Source organism: Manduca sexta, chromosome 7, assembly GCF_014839805.1.
Source record: "Manduca sexta isolate Smith_Timp_Sample1 chromosome 7, JHU_Msex_v1.0, whole genome shotgun sequence".
NCBI lineage: Eukaryota > Metazoa > Arthropoda > Insecta > Lepidoptera > Sphingidae > Manduca > Manduca sexta.
The window spans coordinates 22,715-46,055 of NC_051121.1; the positions used below are offsets into that span (position 1 = coordinate 22,715).

At 35.3% G+C, this 23,341-nt stretch overlaps 2 protein-coding genes across 3 annotated transcripts; both read left to right on the plus strand.

Moving 5' to 3' along the window:
• Positions 1–8,869: 8,869 nt before the first annotated feature.
• On the plus strand, positions 8,870–10,301 carry LOC119188583 (nuclear pore complex protein NUP98A-like). The gene is made up of 4 exons (XM_037436301.1): positions 8,870–8,949; positions 9,143–9,368; positions 9,619–9,765; positions 10,191–10,301. The coding sequence occupies exons 1-4, from the start codon at positions 8,870–8,872 to the stop codon at positions 10,299–10,301; spliced, it is 564 nt and encodes a 187-aa protein (XP_037292198.1).
• Positions 10,302–10,525: 224 nt separating this feature from the next.
• Positions 10,526–18,424, plus strand: LOC115447672 (nuclear pore complex protein Nup58). 2 transcript variants are annotated; one of them, XM_037447684.1, is made up of 10 exons: positions 10,526–10,669; positions 11,335–11,385; positions 12,029–12,103; positions 12,557–12,687; positions 14,395–14,545; positions 14,943–15,086; positions 15,361–15,519; positions 16,054–16,173; positions 16,539–16,622; positions 17,756–18,424. In XM_037447684.1, exons 1-10 carry the CDS (start codon positions 10,588–10,590, stop codon positions 17,866–17,868), a joined length of 1,110 nt encoding a protein of 369 aa, XP_037303581.1. In that variant the 5' UTR covers positions 10,526–10,587; the 3' UTR covers positions 17,869–18,424. The 2 variants fall into 2 exon arrangements, with proteins under 2 accessions (XP_037303581.1, XP_037303582.1); XM_037447685.1 differs by having other exon boundaries at positions 16,539–16,659; positions 17,756–17,862.
• Positions 18,425–23,341: the final 4,917 nt, after the last annotated feature.

The following is a 23,341-nucleotide window of genomic DNA, read 5'->3' on the forward strand; positions in this document are numbered from 1 at the left end:
TGCATACATCGTGGACTGATTATGCCAGGGTCATTTTGACATTGCGTTCCTACATGAAACCACACACTAGTCTTCACCTTTGCTGACATCGTGCCAAAAATCATCCATGAGTAAAGAATATTTTCACCAAAAAATCCTGGTTTCAGTTTTCTGATTTTTTTAAAATTTAGTTGTTTAAAGCTAATATGGCGTTTGCGTGATTGTATTTCTGACTGAAAGTATGTTGGCGCTGCGACGAATTCCCTTAGAATAGTAGTAGTGGCATTAGGGCTCGTAAAATTAAAATTACCTTTTATTAAGATTTATTTTATTCAAAACCTACGCTTTTTTATTTTACATCTACGGCTCAAGTAACTTATTGTTAAGTGTCATATCCAAGTAGATGAATATGTGGTTTCATTTAGTAACGGAATGCATAAAATGCCCTGTATACTAATATACAAAGCTGCAGAGTTTGACTGAATGCGCTAATCTCAGGATACTAAACCGTTTTTCTATTTTATTTCACGAATAGGAAGCTACATTACACCTAAATGCTACAGGCTACTGTACATCCAAGAAAAATGTTTAGACCGGAACTTTCGCGCGACCGGAGCGGCAGTCAAATCGTTAGTTATTTATTTTAGCGGGCACAACAAAGTGTACCATCTGGACATGATGGCAAGCGAAGTGAGGTCAAGATAGTGTTGAAGATATTATTAGATATTCGCTCGCTATTCGTTACAATAAAACACAAATATCCGTCTAATTATAACCTCTAACCTAACAAAGTGAGACAGTAGAATTTTATTCTTACAACTGTAATTTTTTATTTATTCGTCAATAAAATTTCTGACTATTGAGAAATCTTTGAAGCTATTTATAATTGCTTTATACATTTGTCATTATATCTTCCTCTGACAAATAGAACAATAACTATTGTCTATTATAATAAAATAGGTGTAAGCTAGTTTATTAGTGAGGTGTTGGTGTCTTCTAAAGGCGGTGTCGTGTCGGTCACGTTAATATTGCTTTTTTTATGCGTTCAACAGAGAACCGGCTAAGGTCAGAGACCATGCTGCCATTTCATAAGTCTTCAATATTGCTTGTTTGTGTTTATATTGTTTACAACTATAAATATATTATTTACTTATCAAATTCAATTGTAGCAGCAACGTGTACGTTATGCTATTAAAATTCTAATCGATTTATTTATTTTATATGTAAGATAGGTACATACACAAAACGGAATATAGCCTAAATAATTTATCAAATTTATACAATAAATAAATAAGTAACCTACCCAATGTTGTGTCCCTAATTATGTATACATACCACGTTAAATATAAGTAGTAGAACAATGGTATATAAAAAAGTAATACAAAGATGGCTTTCAATGGTTGCTCAATATATATTTTCAGTACATAACATAACGAAAGCTGATGAAAGGTCTAAAATTTTAAAAGGTAAAGTATTAAAAGTGTGAACGGAGATTCCATTTACAAATAAGGTTTACCATTTCCTAGCCGTGATTTGGTCTGAAGATGGTCAAGAGTTAACTCTCCAGCAGGGAAGGTTATGCTATCCTAGTGCTACAAGATACCCTGGGGGCGTTTCGTATGCGCCGAAGAAGGCCACCGCGACTTTTGATTGATATAAGGTATACAGGGTTTAGGAACTCGGTCCAATGCTCGCTCGGATGATGCTACGTTCCTGAGTGTTGAGATCGAGTGGTAAGACCGGTGAAACCAACATAACCGTTCCACTCACTCTCCAAATGATAGCAGTTATTCTCCGCGAAAAAAGAATTGACTCTCCAAACATGTTAATCTAAATTGTCTATTTTCATATACTCAGTCTAATCTAGACCAATTATACTGAACGTTGCCTTATGCCGTAAATTGATGCTGTCGTTCCTATTGACGCTTTAATTATTCATGACAAATATTCAATACGTATAATGATATCTATAACGTAAATGTACTATTCCATAAAATAAACAAAACGCAAACACAAAATAAATTGTAGTTCTTAACCAGTAAAACACCGCGATCCAACAAAGTATTGGCTTATTTCTTCAGAAGCAACAATTTAATTAGAGCGTCGGTGCCAGCGCCGCCTTGCGACGCCTTGTTGAAACTAGTAATTTATATGTCTGAGAAATTTCTTACCTCTCAAACATTCTGTTCGAAAGATCGGTAATGCAATAAAACGCAGACAGTCGTAGTACGTAACCTGGGACACGTGGTTCATAATATTTTGGTTATATTTTCAGTTGAGCATAAAACCTTAATAATATCTCAATGGGACATATACAAGGTAGATAGGTAAAAACGTTTATTTTGCAATACAATTAACACACAGAATGACTTAAGATGTATATAGACACCAGACAAATACACATCGATTTGTGAAATATTGCAGCCGTAATCAGGCTCCAGCTCAGCTATATACATTGCCAAGGAACAAAGCGTTGATAATTCTGCTAGTACAATATCTTTTTATATTTCACTCGCTGTGCCAAGACACGGAAATCAGCTCAGTAGAATGTGTACTATTCACTTCTCTAATTATCCTATCATGCATAGTACAGTTTATAAGTTGTATTAAGGTCCTTAATTTTTAATGATTTGTAAAATAGACACGTCAAACAGATCAATCTTTGTGTAATCTATATGAGGCGATAGTTATATGAAGCACTGCCAATAGGATGTACATAACAAACTATAACCTAATTAGACAGCTTTGGCGAGGATTGAAATTTTCCAAAAAGGAACCCGACTCAACATAATATAGAGACTAATATGCATAAATGCGGTCTGCAAAACGTTCTAACGAGAATTTGATTTTACATAAATTACGCAAGGGCAGGAATCTGGTTATATAGACCCTATTCGCAGCTACTAGACAGATGTTAGATTTTAACTTAGCAAGTCCCTACTCAATTGCAAGTCAAGCCGTGTAAGTTTACGTTCTCAACGTGAGAGGGAAGTGGCAGCAGCCACAAAGGCTGCCACAGGTGTCGATCGATGCGACGCGACGGCCGGCGAACCGAACCACCCTCCAGCGCCCTATGTACCAATCAGTCTGCATTTACATACGGCAAATTGTATCGGCCATAACACATACGATACAAACCATAGACAAGATATTGTACCTGTTTGGAACGCGCGCAAATATTTAAAAACGTAGGTTCGGGCGGATCGTATTATTTGTGATACCTAAACAGTCCCGAATGATTATTTCAAAATTAGAACATGAAATTAGAACAGGCACGTAAAAGAAGGTAGTTTTTGTTTTTTAAATCTTCATGCTACTACTTTTACTAAATTCTAAACAAAATTGAGACATAATTTACATAGATGATCAATTTTTTTTATTGTTTTTATTAAATCATAAATAATTTTACCCTCTAATCCTAACATATGCACTGAACCTCGAAACATTACTCGCAAAACAACCGCTGTTCATATTCCAAGATTTTTTTATTTATAATATTTTGTATACTGCAACATTACTACATTCTATAAATACTATCATATCAAGTACACACATTTTCGCCGCCATTTCTGTAGTAATCATAGGGCTCTAATACTAGGAAGAAATAAACATTAACATAGTAATGGGCACGCCGCTGCTAATGTCATGGCGACCGGTATCCTAACATTGCTAAACAAAGAGAATCGTGTAGTCTGCTGTCTGCTCGGGGGAGTTGCCATTATTATTATAGGTGTTATGGCGCCTTACTTTTTTTTAAATTTAAGGATAACGAAGGTGTGACTGCATTTTTTTTTAATTATGCAATGCAAACAATATTTAAATTAAGAACTGATTTGATTTGAATTTCGACTATGTCCGACTGTTAAGTACCATGACAACATGAAACGGAAAAATACCGTTAATAACTTTAAATTGTAAAATACTACATAGCACTGCAGTACGCTCAACTTGAAAAAGGAGGTGTTGAATACTATACCTACAAATTGCACCGACTAATGCCCTTTAAACTGCAAAGGCAACAGCGTTGGTACACTGCTGTTTAGCGACAAAAATGGACAAAGTTGTAGTGTCAACTTAGATGAACATTGGAATATAAGATATCTAGTAAATATCATACCTATTAAAGCATACAAATTTAGTGATATTCTAAATGTGACCGTTTTAGCCCCGTTTAGCTGGACAACAAGAACATCGAAAGAATTTTTAAAACTGTATTCTCGTATTATTTTTTTTACTAAAACGTAATTGTAGCCTAAAAACATATAATTAATCTATGAATTTAACATAAAAAAGATCATGAGAGAAACACCTTTAAAACGAATACATAAAATACTTTTCAAAAGCATGCGAAACAAGCAGGACAAGAGGAATAAGACTACGCAATATCAAAATATGCAATTTTCTCTGCTCAATTTTTAAATGTACATTGCATACGAAATACCCTAAAAGCAAAATAACGCAATAGCCCCATGTACGCGGACAAAGGACATTTTATAAAAGCATGCTGCTAATTGGCCTGACAGCGCAACAAAAATTCGACACCACCAAAACGTAAGTGCATCCTGGACACACATCGATCACACACACAAACAGACGCACACCGACACGACGCGTCTGAGCAAATAAAACAAAATGCATCCCCAACCCCTCTGTCTAGTCACTAGACAACAAAGGGTGGTCTGACATACTTATCCACGCACGTCCTCATTCAAAAAACGCTTTTATACGTTTACAATAAGAGTGTAAACTATGGCAAATATTATTTTGTAGAGTCCAGGAAGCGTTGTGCTAAGTGAAGTTTAGACTTAATTGCGTTTACTGATTTTACGGCGTGGCGAAGGGGCCCTTTGAGCTTAATTCCTATGTATTTTTCTAGACAAATATGTAACTTATACCTTTGATGTCTGGGCACGGCGTGGCAGGAAAAAGGGATCCATGCAAGCCTTTGTGAGTCATTTGTATTGAATTCTGAATTGCTAATAATTTACAGATGGTTATTACAGTTTTCCATGTCGATTTAAGGGCCGTATATCTATTATAGAAAAAATACGAACTCGTACTTTCTGGAAGCTGTTTCTTCCTTGAGTTCAGTGAGATGAAGGAACTTTACGTGTAAGATTTCTAGAATTCGAAAACAAAGGACATGAAACGTAAATCAACATTGAATAATCATATTTCACTACGATTTTTTGCACGAAACTACACAGTTAATGTAAACATCCAGAAAAATACAGCAAACAACACCTACAACCACAATATTGAATTCCCCAAACTTCCGCCACAGTTCCATACATTTCCATTCGCGATACGTTTGAATTGCAGTAATTAAACGAGGCAAATATAAAGAAGTTTCTTCGTTAAAAAGCGGTCGACGGAGAGAAATGTCTTTTCTTTAGCAATTGTAAAATTTTCCATCACAAATGTTCAGGCAGGGGCGGCTTGTCTCGCCGTTGCTAATTGCATTCCTAGAGTATATTTTTTTATTTTATTCCACGAGGTCAGTTTGCGTATAATCACTTTTAAATTTAGTTTTTAATTGTGTTTTACTTGGTTGTCATAAGAGATACAAATTAACTGATTTTCCCTATGCTATAACAATATTTTTTTATTGCTTTGAATGACGAGACGAGCTTGCCGTTCGCCTGATGGTAAGCGGTACGACCGCCCATAAACAGTAGAAACACCATCCAACACTTTGAATTACAAAGTAATATTTGGTATTCCACTGCATTCGCCATCCTAAGACATGATAATTCGCCTCATAGTAGTCTTATTATGTCCAGTAGTCTGGCTACAATGTTCTTGCAACCGGAACACAACCGTGGCTACATACTGCTGCTTGACGGCAGAAATAGCTATTGCGGTGCTACAACCAGTAAATAAAACTATACTATACTTTTATAATACTATCATTAATTAATTTCGATGTAATAACAATACTTACATAATAGAACTATACTTTCGTATCGAAATAGTTCGTGATTGGCCATCAACGGCGAACTTTCCATATTACCCGATTCCAACCGCTTCCCTTTCGTAATTTATGTAAAATCTAATTATTATTAGAAAGATTTACACCCATTTATGCATATTATTAGTATTTATATGTTGTATCGGTTTCCGTTTCGGAAAATTTCATCCTTCACCACTGTTGGCAATCAGACTTTATTTTTTGACACAAAATATGAATAGAGAAATGTATGAATGTACACTTTAGTGTATATCTCGCTAGCTGGTGCTGTCGGCCAATTTACAGGTATCAGGTGTTAAAGTTATCTAAATATATTACTCACTTTTCAGTCCCAATGCACATTTTTACTGTATGTAAATGAGAATATTGTTAATAAATATTCAATACTTCCAGAAACTTCTCATGTGAAAATCCCGCCTCTCACCTCGCTCTTCAATATTGAGCTGAATATCTATTTATAATGAATAATTTCTGTTAAATCAGTTTTAGGATACAATGAGGCTGGACTTGTAGATTAAAAGCCTGTAAGGTTACATTAAATGAATTTAAAAAATACACATTTAAGTTTGACGATGCAATTAATAATTAGCCGTACTCCGAAATCTAGTTGAAACCAATCTAGTCGGCAGCTATGCCTTCTCAATTCATCCCTGGACATTTCAGCCCGAACCACGGTGTATCTTCTCTTGAGTTTGTAATTAAAAATGTTGAAAGTCAATTAAACTTGGTCAAGAGTTGGACGTCGCTTTGACTTCAGATTGAAACCGTAACAAATCGACTCAACTTTGACATTAAGACAGTATTATTTTAGTTATTTCCATTACATATTGAATAAAGAATTTACAGCCAAGCAGGTTTTCCGTATACCAGATTCCTATCCATATCACATGATAAAATTACCTTAGCATTGAAAATAAATAGTAACAAAAAAAACATTATGTACCGACTGGCAATTTTAAACGACATTCCAAAATCGATTCATAAATTACTCACAAATCGATTCTAAATCGATAACGACGCCATTCACCGACCGGATCACAGGAATCTAGTTAAACAGACATTAAATGGAGTTTCGACGTGGGCTGGATGTTATCGACAAAGATAATTGAAATCGGTTACATGTTGTACGCACGCATTCTATAACGGCGGGTAATTAAGCCTGCGTGCCATTGTCAAGCAAAATTGAAACGTAAATCAGTTAAATTCGGTTTGTGTTCGGAGGTGCCACATCAAAATGATATTATTAAAGGCCTCTAAATTCTATGTATTTATTAGAGATATACTGGAGTTAATTTTACTTAAATAAATTGAACGGACTTTGAATAAATCTGGTATCACATATTTTAAGGATAATTATTAGGCAAGGTTTTATATTGATATCTATAATATTTTAAGCCAGTAAAGTACAATAGGTTTTTTTTATTCTAAGAAAGGTCTACTTGCGAGTGGAGTGGCATGCGGGGTCAAATTTTATCCTTATATATTATAAAACAAAGTCCCCTGCCGCGTCTGTCTGAACACGATAAGCTCAAAAACTTCCGAATGTTTTCACCAATGGACGGTGTTATTCAAGAGAGAAGTTTACGTGGCTGTTATTATTATTAGATATATTTATAATAACTAATTACACTAAAAATAGGGTTAAATTTCACGCAAGTTTAAACTTTCGAATATCTCAATACGAAACTCTGCAGAAAGCTGTCTTTTTTTATCTTTATAGTATCGAACCCGAGACCTATCGTTCCATTATCGACTGATCGCTTCGCCACGGCGGAGGATGACTTAGCTCTTATGTACGTCAGGTACGTTTCGACGATATAATTTAAAGTAGATCCAATTTGCCACCAGAAATAAATACTTCGGTCTGTTACTTTATTAGTTGTGTAGTACAATACAAAGTACATATGAAATGCTGCAAAACTCAAGATAAAGGTAATTAATTATTATTACAAGATAACTCTGTCACACTTTCACGGCCAAGCCACTAAACCGATTTTGATGAAGTTTGATAAGTATTAATACGTAAGTGAGACTACGGGTTGTACCCGCGATATTTATATAATGTCATGGCTTATGAAATTATTTTCTTATTATATTAAAAACTTTTACTTAGATATTTTGCCGTCCTTCTAAAAGTGCTGCCCTTACCATTCTAGCTACGGTGCACCACTAGTATCTACAAATTAATTATAGAACATTATTATTATTATTAAACGTATTTGCTATTACTCTGTACCCAAAAAAGTGCATGTAGACATTTTTAATTCTGGAAAAGACTTTTACACCGGTAACCTAGGAGCAAAAGTTATTGCATAATAATAAAACATGTATAAACTATATATGGATAACAAAAAAAAGAATAATAGTCTGAAAAAAATCAATTTATTTGTCACGCGTTAGTAAAATTCGAAATTTTAGCACCTTTTGTAAGTCCCGCTTCGACCACAATATTTCCGGTTGGTAATCTTTTAAATAGTGCACCAGGCATCCGCACCGCAGGTTTTATCATTCTTATTGGCATCTTTGGGTACACATTCATCTTAAAAGATACATTTACATTTACGGGTGTTGTTTTAAAAAATGCTTTACAAGAATTATATAGACGACCACCGCAAGCCAAATAATTCATTTTTAACGATTTCAAAGTGAGTTTACTTATATAATTACAATAGTTTTGACTTTTGACAGGCCTTTCCGTGTAGTTTTGATAGATGCATGCCAGTACTTTTGAAAAGTTGATATGCTGCGTTGAACAGAACGCAACAGTCATTTGTCAGCAAAGCGGACGCCATATTTTTTTCATCTCTCATACTTTGAAGTTTTACAACAATGTCAACGCGCTAACCGCCTTTTTGTTGTAATAAAATAAATTTCTTGAATACTGTGAAGTGTGAAATCTACAATAAATTACCCCTAAAGATGTCTTTTGCATTTGGAACACCGTCTAGTGCTCCCGCGACTTCAAGTCTTACGGAAGGTTTCAGTTTTGGTGCCAATAAGTAAGTACTTATGTTTTCCGAAATATTTATGATAAAACTATTTTTCACTTTATTTATTAAACCTCATTTAACATATCAGCTAACATTTGTTACTGGCTGGACAAGGTAAATAAATATTTTTTTCTAACCTCAAAATTAACGGATGAAATTGTCATGTTCGCAGCGAATTACAACTTTAACACTACAATTTCAGGCAAGCAACGCCTGGCTTCGGTCTAACAGCCACATCTCAACCATCTACGGGACTGTTCGGAACTCCTGCGGCATCAGCAGCCCCAACTTTTGGCACTCCCGCGTTTGCGTCCACGACGCCTGCGTTTGGGGCTACATCTGTGGCGCCAGGTTTCGGCTCGACGACGACCCCCGCGTTTGGTTCGACCCCAGCGTTCGGCACCACACCTGGGTTCGGTGCTAGCTCGGCTACTTCTGCATTTGGCACCGCGACTCCTGCGTTTGGGTCTACTACAAATACGTTTGGTGAGCATTAAAATTCAAATCTGTCACCGAACTTTACTAGACCTTGGTCCTACCTAGTAGCATGTTATTTTGCATTATAGGTATTGTGCAGAAAATATAATTTTATTTACATATGTAATTGAATTGAGTTTTAAAATTTATCATCACCACACCACAGATAAATATCAACAGTGTCTTCATTCATTGTTGTAGGTTCTACAGCAACAGGAGCATTTGGTGCCACATCAGCAGCACCAACCTTTGGTGCCACCACCTAGCCCCCAGGATTTGGCACCCCTGTACTTGGAACAGGTGGTCTTAATTTTGGAGCCGGCACGAACACAGGAACCCCTGCTACAGGTAAGATTTAATGTTAAGGTATCCACACAATGTCCTGTGATCAATAGATCTTTGGGCTTATGATCAAGAACTTAAGTTGTGTAATTTTGTCTTTCTAAACAGATAGGTTAATTATATTAAAAAATACAGCACTTTACAATACACATATTTATTATTAGACAAACAGTTATTATATTAAACTGATTATTGCCTGTATCCTGTAATTTGTTTATTGTTCTTTATTTTAGAAATGTGGGTCATGTTTTTTCTTGAATATATTAGCATTCTTACTGTCTACTATATCTTCAGGGAACTCATTCCACACTTTAAATGTATATATATTTATAGTTTCCAACTATGTCCTACACTTCACGTTTTAGCTTCGTCAAATTGTTAAAAATCATATGCTTAGCAAATTAAAAAAAAATCCATAATTGTTACTACAGGATTATCCTTTGGTACGCCGGCAACAACAGCAAGCACTGGTCTCTGGAGGGGGGCAGTGGGGTTTGGGTTCGGAACAACCACATCTCAAAGCACCGGGTTTGGTCTCTTAGGTTCAACAAGCACTGCAACCACTTCTACTAGTATCTTTGGTATGTTTAATTATTTGTCATATTGTCTTACTTTCTATAGTATGAAAATTAATGTTTCAAAATATGTCAAGCAATTTTACAAGCACTTGGATGGATTTGTATGGATTTAAAATATAAAGTTAGTTAATCTCTAAAATGTGATCCAATAGGATTTTAGGGTCAGAGCTATGAGTATAAAGCCCGATCACCCAGACTTTCCAAATGATACCAACAAACCCTCCGCTAGCATCTGTAAACAAAGATATTAATGTGGGTATCGAAACAAACCAGACTTACTAAGCTAAAAAGTGCTAGAAGAGACAGTTATCGCATTATATCGCCATCATGTGGTGAGAAACTTGAGTTATTGAGTTTAAATTTAGATTTTTAATTGCTTTTGTCACTTTTAGTTTTTAATTTGTAAATAATTGTATTTGTATCTTAGGTTTATAATTTGATTAGTTTTAATTTTCTTTTGGTTGTAATTTCAATATATTAATCATGTAGTTAAATCTCTAATATGCCTTGTCAATAAAAGCCATCAGTTTTTTGAAAACTTGACAATAATAGAATATGAATACACTTTCCATACCTTTTAGGTTAAATAATAGTGACAGATAAAATCACTTTAATGGTCATTTGCAATCTAGTGAGGTTAAAAATATTTATCAGCATCAAAACCCCTTCTCTATAACAATATCAGCCCTCCAGTATATACTGTCCCAGTGCTGGGCACAGGCCTCCCTAGTCCACTATGCTGGTCTAGTGCGGATTGCTAGACTTGACACATCCTCAAAATTTTCTGTAGAGAGCTATGCGGATATACAGGTTCCCACACAATGTTTTCTTTCACCATTAAAGCAAGCGATAATTCACAAAAAATACACACATCATTTCAGAATAATCAGGTGTTTGTTCTTGGGATATTCGTCTTGGTAGACAGTTCCACACCCAACTAGGCTATCTGTGCCAATACATCTGTATATATTTTTTTAAATATAGTCTAATCTTTTAGGTGCTAAATTGGGCACAACAACAGTTACTGGAACTCAGCCCTCTACCTTAGGTATGTCTTTTTTTCCCTTTAGTTACCTTTATTTCTTATGTTTTTTTTACAAGATTTCCCCAGGCTTTGGCAATATGTCATATAAGTATGTACTTTAACAAAATATAGTATTCGGGATATTGTAGTTGTAACAAATGTTTTAATGAAACAATTCAATTTTATACAGTGTAGAGATTATAAGAAATATGTATATTTTATAGTGTTTAGGCTATCTTTGCATATTATGTTTTCCAATATTTCAACATATTTGATAAATTCGTAGTCTTACCCCTTATTCATAGACGTTTTTTTAACTCTGGTTGTATCTCAGTTTTAGCCAATCACAATGGCCCTATGTCTACACACTGCGAATGCTGCCATGCAGTCAGCACTGAGAAACAGACTTGTTACCACAGCTTTACTCCGTCCTTAGATAAAAAACGTTTATGAATAAGGGGGTTAATCTTCCCTAAATTCATTTCAAAAATATTGTTGCATACTTATTATCTATTACTATACTGGCAAACAACTTAAGCACAGTACCATGTGATACCGATACCATGGAGGTATTTTTTTGCTTTGGATTACGTCATGGATTTGCTAAAGTTTGCCAGCTATTATAGCTTTATGATATTCATAACTTACGAGTTGTGTTTCTGTACAGCGACACCTAGTTTGGGGTTGGGCGGCACCGCGCCTACAACTGGCGCCGGCGGCACGACTGCGGCCGATGCTAAATGTAAGTTACCTATACTTACTAATTTGCGTCAGCTGCTTGGTATAGCGGCCATGATAAGAAGCTGCGTACGCAAGCCACCAAGACAAAAATTTGTGTGATTAACAAATATTGGGCACTTATAACATCATTTTTTGTTATAAGTTTATGTGCTCACTGTCAGTCCGGAGTCTGGTATTTAACCCCGATATGGCGATAGGTTTGCCCCCCTATCACTATCTGGGACAGAAAACATAAACGAAAAGTAGGTACCCAGGTCGCACTTCTGACTTATGTGATAACCAAATACGGGCTTTAAAACCACTCAAATTTGGCTTTTAGTTAAAATTTGGTTTAATCGAATTACATAGTCTTTTTAATTATACAGTCTGATAATGGTCAGAACCACGGCTTCCACTCTAATTTGCCTACTATCCTATCAGTTCTGACAATATATAATGTTATTTATTACCACAGCTGAGCCACCAAAGCAGACCAAGTTGCCGAATCAAATAGCAACAAATGTGGAATCATTCAAAGAGTTTGTCAAGAAACAGAAAGCGCTCAGTTCTGAAGTGATGCGGGTGTCAATAAAACCATTGAATAAGGTATGTAAAATACTCATTTATTACTTTGTATGCTATATTATTTATATGGCATGACGAAGTGACTTCACTGTACTTGTTAAGGAGGGAACGCTGTCTACATAGAATATTGGCTAACAAAAGATAATTATCTCATGACAGTTGACTATATTATCTGCCTATTCAAAATGGGATATGCACAAGCTAATATGTCTGGAATGTCACATACTCGAATAATAGCTGTGTTTATATGTTGTGAGTGAGGAACTACCGGTCCAAACCGAAAAATTCTTTTTGCGTTGGATAGCCCTTTGTTCGTGGAATGCTATAGGCTATATATCATCACGCTATACCCAATAGGAGCGGAGCAGTAATGGCTAATCTCAGGAACTACCGGTCCAAACTGAAAAAATATTTTTGCGTTGGATAGCTCTTTGTTCGTGGAGTGCTATAGGCTATATATCATCACGCTATACCCAATAGGAGCGGAGCAGTAATGGCTAATCTCGGCTATATATCATCACGCTATACCCAATAGGAGCGGAGCAGTAATGGCTAATCTCAGGAACTACCGGTCCAAACTGAAAAATTATTTTTGCGTTGGATAGCCCTTTGGTCGTGGAGTGCTATAGGCTATATATCATCACGCTATATTCAATAGGAGCGGAGCAGTAATGGCTAATCTCAGGAACTATCGATTCGAACTGAAAAAATCTTTTTGGGTTGAATAGTCCTTTGTTTGTGGGGTGCTCAGTCATATGTCATCACGCTATGACCAATAGGAGCGGAGCAGTAATGGCTAATCTCAGGAACTACCGGTTTCAACTGAAAAAAATTATTTTGTGTTGGATAGCCCTATATTTGTGAACCGCTATAAGCTATATATCATCACGCTATATTCAATAGGAGCGGAGCAGTAATGGCTAATCTCAGGAACTATCGATTCGAACTGAAAAAATCTTTTTGGGTTGAATAGTCCTTTGTTTGTGGGGTGCTCAGTCATATGTCATCACGCTATGACCAATAGGAGCGTGGAGCAGTAATGGCTAATCTCAGGAACTACCGGTTTCAACTGAAAAAAATTATTTTGTGTTGGATAGCCCTATATTTGTGAACCGCTATAAGCTATATATCATCACGCTATGACCAATAGGAGCGGAGCAGTAATGAAACATGTTGCAAAAATGGGGAAAATTATAAGTTTTGAGAGCTTACGTTGCCTGCGCTGCGTAAACGGTTAAAGTTATGCAACAATGATGTATGATGGGATTGTTCCACTTTAAAAGTTCTAAAAAATATATTATAAAACAAAGTCCCCCACTGCATCTGTCTGTCTGAACTTGTTAAACTCAAAACTACCCAACGTATTAAGGTGAAATTTGGTATGGAGACAGTTTGAGACCCTGGGAAGAACATAGGCTCCCGGGAAACTACTACATTTATAACGGAAAACTTTAGCCTGAAAAACTTTATAACGCGGGCGGAGCCGCGGGCAAAAGCTAGTATTATAATATGTAGATCAATATTGCAGCCTTTAGAAAATTTTAAGATTACAAAATTTTGGGAAGTTTAGGGTTTTCTATCTACAAATCGCCATTTATTTATTTAAACATTCTTCGTATTTTGCATTGTAGATTTATTACTTATATTATTGACCCTGCACACATTGTTATCCAAGCGCATATATTTAAATATCACTTTACAATAATAATATAACGTTTGTGTGTGCAGGTGGCGCGCGAGGTGGAGGGTCGTGCGCGCGAGGTGTCGTCGCTGAGCGGCGCCGTGAGCCGTGCGCGCGCCCGCTCGCGTCGCCTGCGCGCCGCCGCCGCCGCAGCGCTCGCCGCTGCTGATGCCGCCGCCAGGCACCTCGCCGAGCCGGGTCAGTACCTGCAACATAACTCCTACTATACTCAAGGCGTTCATCAATCCAGTGACAATTGCTTTCATATCTTAATCTTTGGTTCCAAGAAGAAACCATTTGTAAGCATAAACGACGTTTTGACATATAAACGATCTTTGTTATGATTCGATTTTCGGGTTGATAGAAAAAAGCGATTGGAAGTGTTTACTGAAAACAACTATTACTAAAAAGAAACAGAAATTATTTTTATCTGAAGCTGTGCTTTATCCCCAGCTCATAAATAGCAAAGTCATACATGTACACAATTTTTATTTAACAGCATACTAATTTCTATCATAAATATATTGTATGTTAAGCACCATAGGCCTCGGTAATGTCAGTTATAGAAGTAAGCATTAATAATATTTTTCTTAAGGTTCTGAGTTGGAGAGTACATCGCCTCCGCAGTACGTGAAGGAGCTCATATCAGAGTTGGAACAACAGCTGATCACATTCTGGAGACAGATGGAGGTCGCAGACAAACAGATGCAATCGTCGCCCAAATTGCTTACTGAGCAAGGTATGCTCGTGATTTTTGTTCCCGAACGCCACAATGACTGAACCAAATCTGATGTTAGAGTCACTATTCCAACATCAGATTTCAACAGTCATTGTCAACTACACTTAGTTTTCAAATAATCTAAATAAACGGAACTTTGAGTTCTTTGCCATCTCAAAATGTCTGTCTGTAAGGCATCGTAAAGCATGTAATGTACATATAGGTCTGACTAATAATATCTATAAAAATACCCATAAAATTCAAGATAATTTTCTAAGTTGGTTCATTGTTGTAGAGTTGACACTTGGTATCCGTCGCATGCACGAGTCGCTGGTGGCGCTAGCGGGACGGCTGCAGGCGGTGCACGCGCAGGTCGATGCGCAGAAGGAGCAGTACCTCAACCTGCGCAAGTACATACTCAAGGACCCCACCAACGTGTTCGACACGCCTTACCGTGAGTATCTGCCTTGGTGTGAAAAATTTGCCTTAAAGTAATTTTGTTGGTGGTAGAATACTTACATATGCCCGCTTATCAACCACCATACTCAAAGTGTGAAACCTTACTTAGTGGCCTAAGCGTGTCGCGTTTCGAGATTTATAGTCTGTGTATATCCGCTTCAAACAGGACGGCATAATTATTTTGACTAGTGAAGAGTATACATCCCTTGTCAGTCAACACATATCTGGAACCCATTCCACTTATCATCAGGTGCAGAAGGTGACTTTGCTATACCAATATAACAAAATCACATGCCCATTACTCCAATGAATGATTCCTATAAACATTCTTAAAAGCTCGCATCAGATCCATTATGAAAATTGGCCAGAGTAAAGTATATTTGACATGCTTACAGATTATTTATTTTTATGGGTTTATTTATACCTATAGATGCAAGGAATAGTTTATTGGAATGGCAGTTCTCCATGAGATCAATATCAATGCATGTAGTACAGTATTTACTCTAACAAGAATTATATCCCTTTACAGCTAACACGAGTCTCGATCAAATTATACGGGACGCTGATAATAACACTAAGAAGTTGAAGACTGGCATAAGTGATCTGAGCCGCTCTAGTGTTGTAATGTCAGATCCTAGAGCCGTTTTGGGTAAGTTAATAAGACATCAGATAATATGCACTAACAAAATGCCAATATTAAAACGTAAATGCACACTAAAAGAGGAAAATGTGGACAATCAAAATATGTACTGTTTTTTAGAATTTATGGTTAATTTTGCATCAACCAATTGCTCTTATGATTGTTATGGCAGAAAACAATATTTTTTTTTTAGCTTTACGCAATCCTATATCTGGTTATATTACCTTTAGTAAAATCATATAATTATATTATGCTTTGTGTGCAGAATGAAGAAAAGAAAAAAATTTTTTAATTGCAATGCTTTATTTATTCCGAATTATGTTAATAGCAATGTTATATTTAAATGGAGTAAGCTTGTAAAATGCTGTTTTCAGGTGGGAGTCACCATTTGGCTGGTCCGTCACCCTTCTGCTATGTGGGCGGAGGCTTGTCTCCGTTCCCAGGTGCAGATGCTAGTGGTCAGTGACCTTTACTACAATTTAATTAATTTCAAATGTTAGTAAATTTGTATATTACAGGAGGTTTTAGTTTTGTAATGTAAACATGGCCTGCAGGCTAAGTGTGAACCCTTTCAATGTGGTACAGTATAGTGATAGTTTACTCCCCATTAGTAATAACCTAGAATTGTGCGCGCATACACTACGCTATTAGCCTGCGTTCTCAATGAAACTAATTAGCTTGACTTGTGAAAACCCGGCATTATCTATTGTTATTTGTAGATTTCAGTATCTTGGGATTTAATTTGAATGTAATTATTGCTCATGGCTTCACGTGCATTAAGGACCTATATTAGAATACATAACCCATAGCTAATTTCGGACGGTTTTTCTATATGTTGCGAGGGGTCTCAAAAATATTTTTTTTGTCATGAAATATTTAAGAGGTACCAGCATTTTATACATGAAACTGGTTATTTTGAATGCTACTTTATGTGATAATTTATCATCTTCCAATTCTCTCTGTGTAAGTTTAAAAATGGGTGATTCATGTAATTCATGGTATTTTTTCGTCATACGATCTTACCCTGTATCCAGTCTTACCCAAACGCACCTTACTTTCCTGCGGGTTCCTATATGCTGATCCGGGGCATGGCCAATGTGCTCCAGTTCATCCAAATTCATTTCAAGATTTGTTTACTTTTAATAAACACCTGTATGATTTGCTGGTGGCAGGATATGTTTCATATGAGCCTGGATAATGTCCACCATACACTAGGTGTTAAAACCTTCCATAGTGGCCCACGTAAGTGTGTCGCGTTCCGGGATCAGCGTGTGTATCCGGTTTCAACAGGCCGGCATAACTGTGTCGACTGCTGAGGGGTAATCATCTCTCGTCAGACGACATTCTATTAGCTCCATTCGACTTACTATCAGGAGCAGTAAGGTCACTTTGTCGTGCACATATCCTTGTAGTGAATTAATTCAAAATACTTAACCGAATGGTGCCGGCTGCCGAGGTGTAATGATCTTTCGTCAGTCGACTATTTATTGGACCCCACTGCCACTTACCATCAGGTGCAGTGGAGCACTTTGCCCTGCAGGTATAAAAAAAAATATATTAAACACATTTATCATAACCAATATAACTGCAGGTTCGTCGTGGCAGCCGCAACCTCAACTGAACACTGGGCTGTCCATGACCGGCGGCTCCGACGCACCCACCTTCAACCTTCAGAAACCGCCTGGCAAGCGCGGAAAGCAATGATACTGGAGATAGTATTCGCACAAATAATGTGACCGTGCGAATGAAAAACATGTTCAGTGCTAAGTGATTAGTTTAAATTCTGCCTTTGTGGTTTCAAAAAACGGAATTGTGGATGTGATGAGTTACAGTTATGGGTAAGTTTGAAAAATGTTCATTAAAAAAATTCAAATGCTGTCAAGCATGTTGATGTTGGTGTTAAATGTACTTTGTCTGGTAATATTATGGTCTCTCTTTCTTTCTCTCCTGTTCTTCCAATCTCTGCAGCCAACATGATAGTAAGCCCGTTTTGGTGTGATTCATAAAATAATTTATCTGCTACTGAAATCGGACACATACTAATTGTAAATTAAATTATAATTATCCTCTTGTATATTGTCTAATAGTCTTGCAACATGTTGGAAAACTGACAGTGATATAATCCTGACTTTATTTGTCCTAACACGCTACAGGTACTAATAAATCTGGGGTTATCGTAGACCACAGAAAATAAACAGCAACAGGCTCCATAGCCAAGGTGCCCTTCTACAAATGTTAACACTAATATCTAATAGAATAACATCATAACTACAAATTTATTGCTTTCTTATAGTGTTAACTGTTGTTCAAAGGTATCTTAGCTATAGCCTAAGATGTATTTTCTCGCTAATTGCCAATTTAGGGGCTTGCCTAATTGCAAAATTATAAATTAATATGGTCATCAAATTTGACATCTGGCTATTTATTAAATATTATATTTTAAAATTAAAATACTTCTCGGATTCTATCGTGTTTTTTTTTTTTTTTTTTTTTTTTCTCCTGACGTTTCGAAGACTTTGCAGCCTTCATGGTCACGGGGGAGACTGAGGTGTTGTTCATCCGCAAAGTCAAAGATACAATATCTACCTACATTTTACAATTATACAACTTTTAAAATTTTTTGCTGTTGGTGATCCGATCTATGCAGAATGACCTCACAGTGTCTTGAAGTCTTGCAGCCGGTCTTTTGGGTCCCGATTTAATTAAATCTAGAACTGGAACCCAGGCTTGTGCAAGCTTCCAAACATCTTCCTTATTGAAATTAGGATGTTTTTTTTAATTTCAATAGCCTCGCGAATCATCCTAGGCAGGATTCGGGGTTCATTGGCGAGGATTTGTGGGTTGTCTAGTCGCAGATAATGATTGGCGCCTCCTTCAGAGTGCAGACGTCGTAGAGCGTCGGTGCTTCACGTCAGCTAAATGTTCTTTTACGCGGGTCCCTATATTTCTTTTTGCTTGCCCGATATAAGAGAGGCCACAGTTGCAATCTATTTTGTATACTCCCGGTTCTTGTAGAGGTATATGGCACTTGACAGGTGGTAAAAATTGAATAATCTTCTTAGGCGGCTTAAAATAAGTTTTTATGGAAGCACGCTTCAGGATGTAGCCAATCTTGTTGATGACTCCTCTTACATATAACCGAAATACAACCGGAACACGTTCAATGTGGCTGGTTTCACTCGGTTTCTGTGATGGCGGCGTAGAATTTGGAGCCTGTCGTACCGCAGTACTTGCTTGACATGTTGCAGCTGAGCGGCCAAGTGTTTCTCGTCACAGATTCCTTGTGCTCTCTGAAACAAAAATTCGCCCACAGTAGCTAACTGTTTTGGATGGTGATGAGATTCACCGTTCAGATACTTATCAGTATGGGTCTGTTTCCGATACACAAATAAAATAAAATATTCCACAGGAATGTTATTCTCTGCTAACTTCTTAGATACAATTCTGATGCAGTCTTGTACTGGTAAGCTCGTAAAGAGAGACTGGACATCAAAACTGACCATAGTTTCATTGTCAGCTAATTTTAGGTCTTTGATATTGCTGACAAATTGGTGTGAATCCTTCACAGACGCTCTAGTGTTTCCTCTAAGTGGTGAAAGCACTTTTGCTACATGCTGAGCCAATCTATATGTGTGACTTTGCGGATGAACAACACCTCAGTCCTCCCCGTGACCATGAAGGCTGCAAAGTCTTCGAAACGTCGGAAGAAAACTAAAATATAAAAAAAAACCGCGATAGAATCCGAAAAGTATTTTAATGTCTAACATTCGCGCAAACATAAATCATATTATATTTTATTAACATTACCAAGTCCATATGCAAGTTCCTGTATAATGTCGAATAATAATTGGCGTAGGATACCGATATATGTTTAAAATAGAACAACTTACTAGTGTGTCAATATTGTTTTGTATGTGGGTTAATGTCAAAATATGTGCAAAACACTTAACCATGCATGCTTTTAATACCAAAAGATCTGGTCTTTTTCAAATATGTTGGTATAAGTAACTTGTGTATTTATTATTTGTAGTTATCCATAATTTATCAAATACACATATAGATTACAATAAAAATATGTTAACAGGAACAATTTATTAAAGTGACAAGTATACTTATGCCTTTTTTGACAGTCACCCACATACATTAAGAGTGTTTCAATGATTGTCATATGTAACATTAAAAAATTAAGTCTGATTAGTAAATCAGGGTCAGTCAGAACACAAAAATAATTAGTATAAAATAAAAAACAATGCATTGATCAGTTTGTGTTTATTAAAGAAACATCTAAACTTTATAAAGATTTTAACTCCACATCAACTGTGAAACATATTATGTTAGGGTATAAAAATAATGTTTTTAATGTATTAATATTGTTATTGTAATATTCATGTCCTGTTAGGTTTGGTAGTTAATCAAAAAACAAAGAGTTCAAAGTTCCTGTATATAATACAAATCATAGATAGACAACATTTAGATAATTAATCAAATATTGTTTTCTTAGTTAGGGGACATATATACTCACTGACCTAGAATTCTGAATTCATTTTGCCCATTTTGTATTATTTATATTGAGGATGAACTCATACTAGCACAAAACGAAGCCTAGTGAAGTGTCAATACAAAAATATATGTAGCATTATTTAGGGCCTGTTTCACAAGTTTCAAGTAAAGTTAATTTATGAATTTATGACACACAGATAATATAAGTGTTAAGGTTTATTTGGTAGCATTGACTTCTTTATTTAGTTGGCTTATGTTTCTATTACAAGTAGTATTTACACAGAAATTACGAAACAGGTCAGTTTGATCTCCACTAGGTAATCCATATATTTCTATCATTATGGATTTGCAATGTGAGCTTTTGGATTGGTGCTTCATCGCACCTATAGCCATTTTCAATAAACAATCCTTGAATATCAGAAAACTCTTAATGTTGTCCTCAACATATACTTTACCTCGGAACTTTTGACTGGATGAACTGATTTTTATGATACTTTTTTATTTGAAAGCCAGTGTTTCCCGTGTGGTCCCATATGAATTTCATTGTTGTTGAAGACTTCAGAGATACATCAAAAAACTTAAAATGATGTCAACATATACAGACTTTTACTAATATAAAAGAGCAAAAATAAAACTATTTAACAACAAATTATACCACCTTCAATAAAAAGGCTTTAATTTTTTTTAGGTACTGACTCCAAAATCATTAACCAGTGTATAGGTAATGTTCAATTATTTTTGTTTTTAGTGATATTTGAAGGCAGTATAATTTTTTTGTTAAAATGTTTTAATAATTAATCTTCATAGCACAAAATAGTAACACATTTAGACATAAATGTGTTAATTATTGTATATAAATTATATACAATCAATATGTATATAATTTCAAAGTAATATGTACTTGATATAATATTGTATAGTATGTACCAGCTATACTCAACCTACAGCCCACTGTTTTTGTGACCGACTTGACTAATTATTTACTAAAATAAAAGAGACCATGATTTTTTACCTGTAACCTAAATTAATAAGAATGAAATCATTCAGTTAATTGTGAATATGTCATATTTCAGTGAATAAAAACAAAATTATTATGTTTTTAGAGTTTTGTAAAATTTTATTATGCTTTTAGACACTTCAGTAGGTCAATGAATGAAAACCTTGTGGCCTGGGACACCATAAGTAAGATGTCTGTGGTCTGTAAAAAATAAAATGCAGCTGGTCCATACATTATATTTTGTATAGTATCAAATTGCTAGCTTGCTTTTACAAGGCTATAGGTTAATTTTTATTGTGTATATTGGATTAATAAGAATATAACTCTATGTTGGTAAAAATTAGAAAAAGTTCAACAATATATAAATATGTACTACATACTAGATCTGGCGTTTCGAACACTCAGTGTTCGATTGAATTGTACTGCAATCCATAAACCTGACTAGTATAGTTTCAATATTGACAGGGAGTGGTTGTGTATGGAGCGGCACTCATAATATAAGAACTCGAACAATTTATTTATAGTTCTCCTTCCTATCTTTCAAGATTATAGTAATATTTTTCTGAAAATGACATATATATGATATTTGTAACTTAATTTGTGAATACATATAACATAAAACATTGTAATAGTAAGCCAGCAAAATGTAAAAAAATAACAATAAAATAAAATAGGTACATATTATATACAACTGAAATATTAATCTGTATATAAATTCTTAGGTTTTTTAATAGTCTCAGTATTCATCTAAGTGTTACTGGTCAAATATAAGAAAATTAAATACAAAAATAAACTGTTAAACTATATTCTTCAGAAAAAAATATATTGATCTAAAATGTTTTACATATTTATATTGTGTTGATATATATATAATACTAACTCAAGTTTACTAGACACACTTACCAATTTAAGGCGATACCTCAAGGTCCATTTTCATACATTTTGTTTCACCTTTAATCTGGGTAACTAAACAAGTATTGGCAAGTAAAGAATTTAAATTCACGTCTAGTTAGTGATTAGTTCTCGCAGTTGAGAAAATCGTAAAATAATTAATAATCATGGATATTTCGGCCTTTAAAATTTAATATGACGAAATTTTAAAGGCAGAAATATCCATGATTATTAATTATTTTTACGTTTTTTCTTCAACTGCGAGAACTAATCACTAACTAGACGTGAATTTAAATTCTTTACTTGCCAATACTTGTTTAGTTACCCAGATTAAAGGTGAAACAAAATGTATGAAAATGGACCTTGAGGTATCGCCTTAAAGGAGAAATATTTTTATACAGGACTGTGTTAATTTAGCTATTAAATATAATAATTGTAACTTATGTAATGCTATGAACATACTTCAGATGAAATTTTGTTTTCTTATAAACAGTGATAACTTTAGAGGAATGTTCAATGCTGGCTTTTTGTATTATTTTATTAATTAAAGTTATTATTATTCCATTTTTTATTCTTTTTTATAGCATATATACTAAAACACAAACAATGAAATTCACAAATATTTAAATATAACTTGATGGATATGATAGTGACTCCAGATGTATGAGAAGGCATCTGACATAACAACTGACGAGAGATGATACTAGTCATGTGCCTTGTATGCAACAGTCTGGTTGGTAGGGACACCGCAATATCTATATTTCCAGTGTAATAATAGATATTGTAATT